The sequence below is a fragment of the Pyrgilauda ruficollis genome, unplaced genomic scaffold (assembly GCF_017590135.1).
Source record: "Pyrgilauda ruficollis isolate IOZ18807 unplaced genomic scaffold, ASM1759013v1 scaffold13967, whole genome shotgun sequence".
NCBI classification, from domain to species: Eukaryota; Metazoa; Chordata; class Aves; order Passeriformes; family Passeridae; genus Pyrgilauda; species Pyrgilauda ruficollis.
Window position 1 is genome coordinate 1 of NW_024512507.1, and position 453 is coordinate 453.

Here is a 453-nt window from a genome sequence, read left to right on the forward strand (position 1 = left end):
CCACGCCGACCCCACGCTGCCCCCCACTCTGACCCCCCGTCCCCCCGTCGGCAGGTGGCCAAGCAGCAGGAGCAGTCGGCCAGCACGCAGAAGGCGGAGCGCGAGGTGACCAAGATGGTGGTGGTGATGGTGCTGGGCTTCCTGGTGTGCTGGCTGCCCTACACCGCCTTCGCGCTCTGGGTGGTGACGCACCGGGGACACCCCTTCGACGTGGGGCTGGCCTCCATCCCCTCCGTCTTCTCCAAGGCCTCCACCGTCTACAACCCCATCATCTACGTCTTCATGAACAAGCAGGTGGGGACGCGGGGACAGTAGGGCAATGGGGACAGTGGGGGTCATGGAGACAGTGGGGACAATGGGGACAATGGGGGTGATGGGGACAGTGGGGACAATGGGGACACGGGGACAATGGGGACAATGGAACAGTGGGGACAATGGGGGTCATGGGGACAA

At 65.1% G+C, this 453-nt stretch overlaps 1 protein-coding gene across 1 annotated transcript; it reads left to right on the plus strand.

The window, feature by feature from the left end:
- Nucleotides 1-54: 54 nt before the first annotated feature.
- LOC121349379 (blue-sensitive opsin-like) lies at nt 55-315 on the plus strand (the record flags this gene model as incomplete). Its single annotated transcript, XM_041459691.1, has 1 exon — nt 55-315. A coding segment is annotated over one exon (261 nt), but the record flags the coding sequence as incomplete, so codon positions are not given.
- Between the last annotated feature and the right edge of the window lie 138 nt (nt 316-453).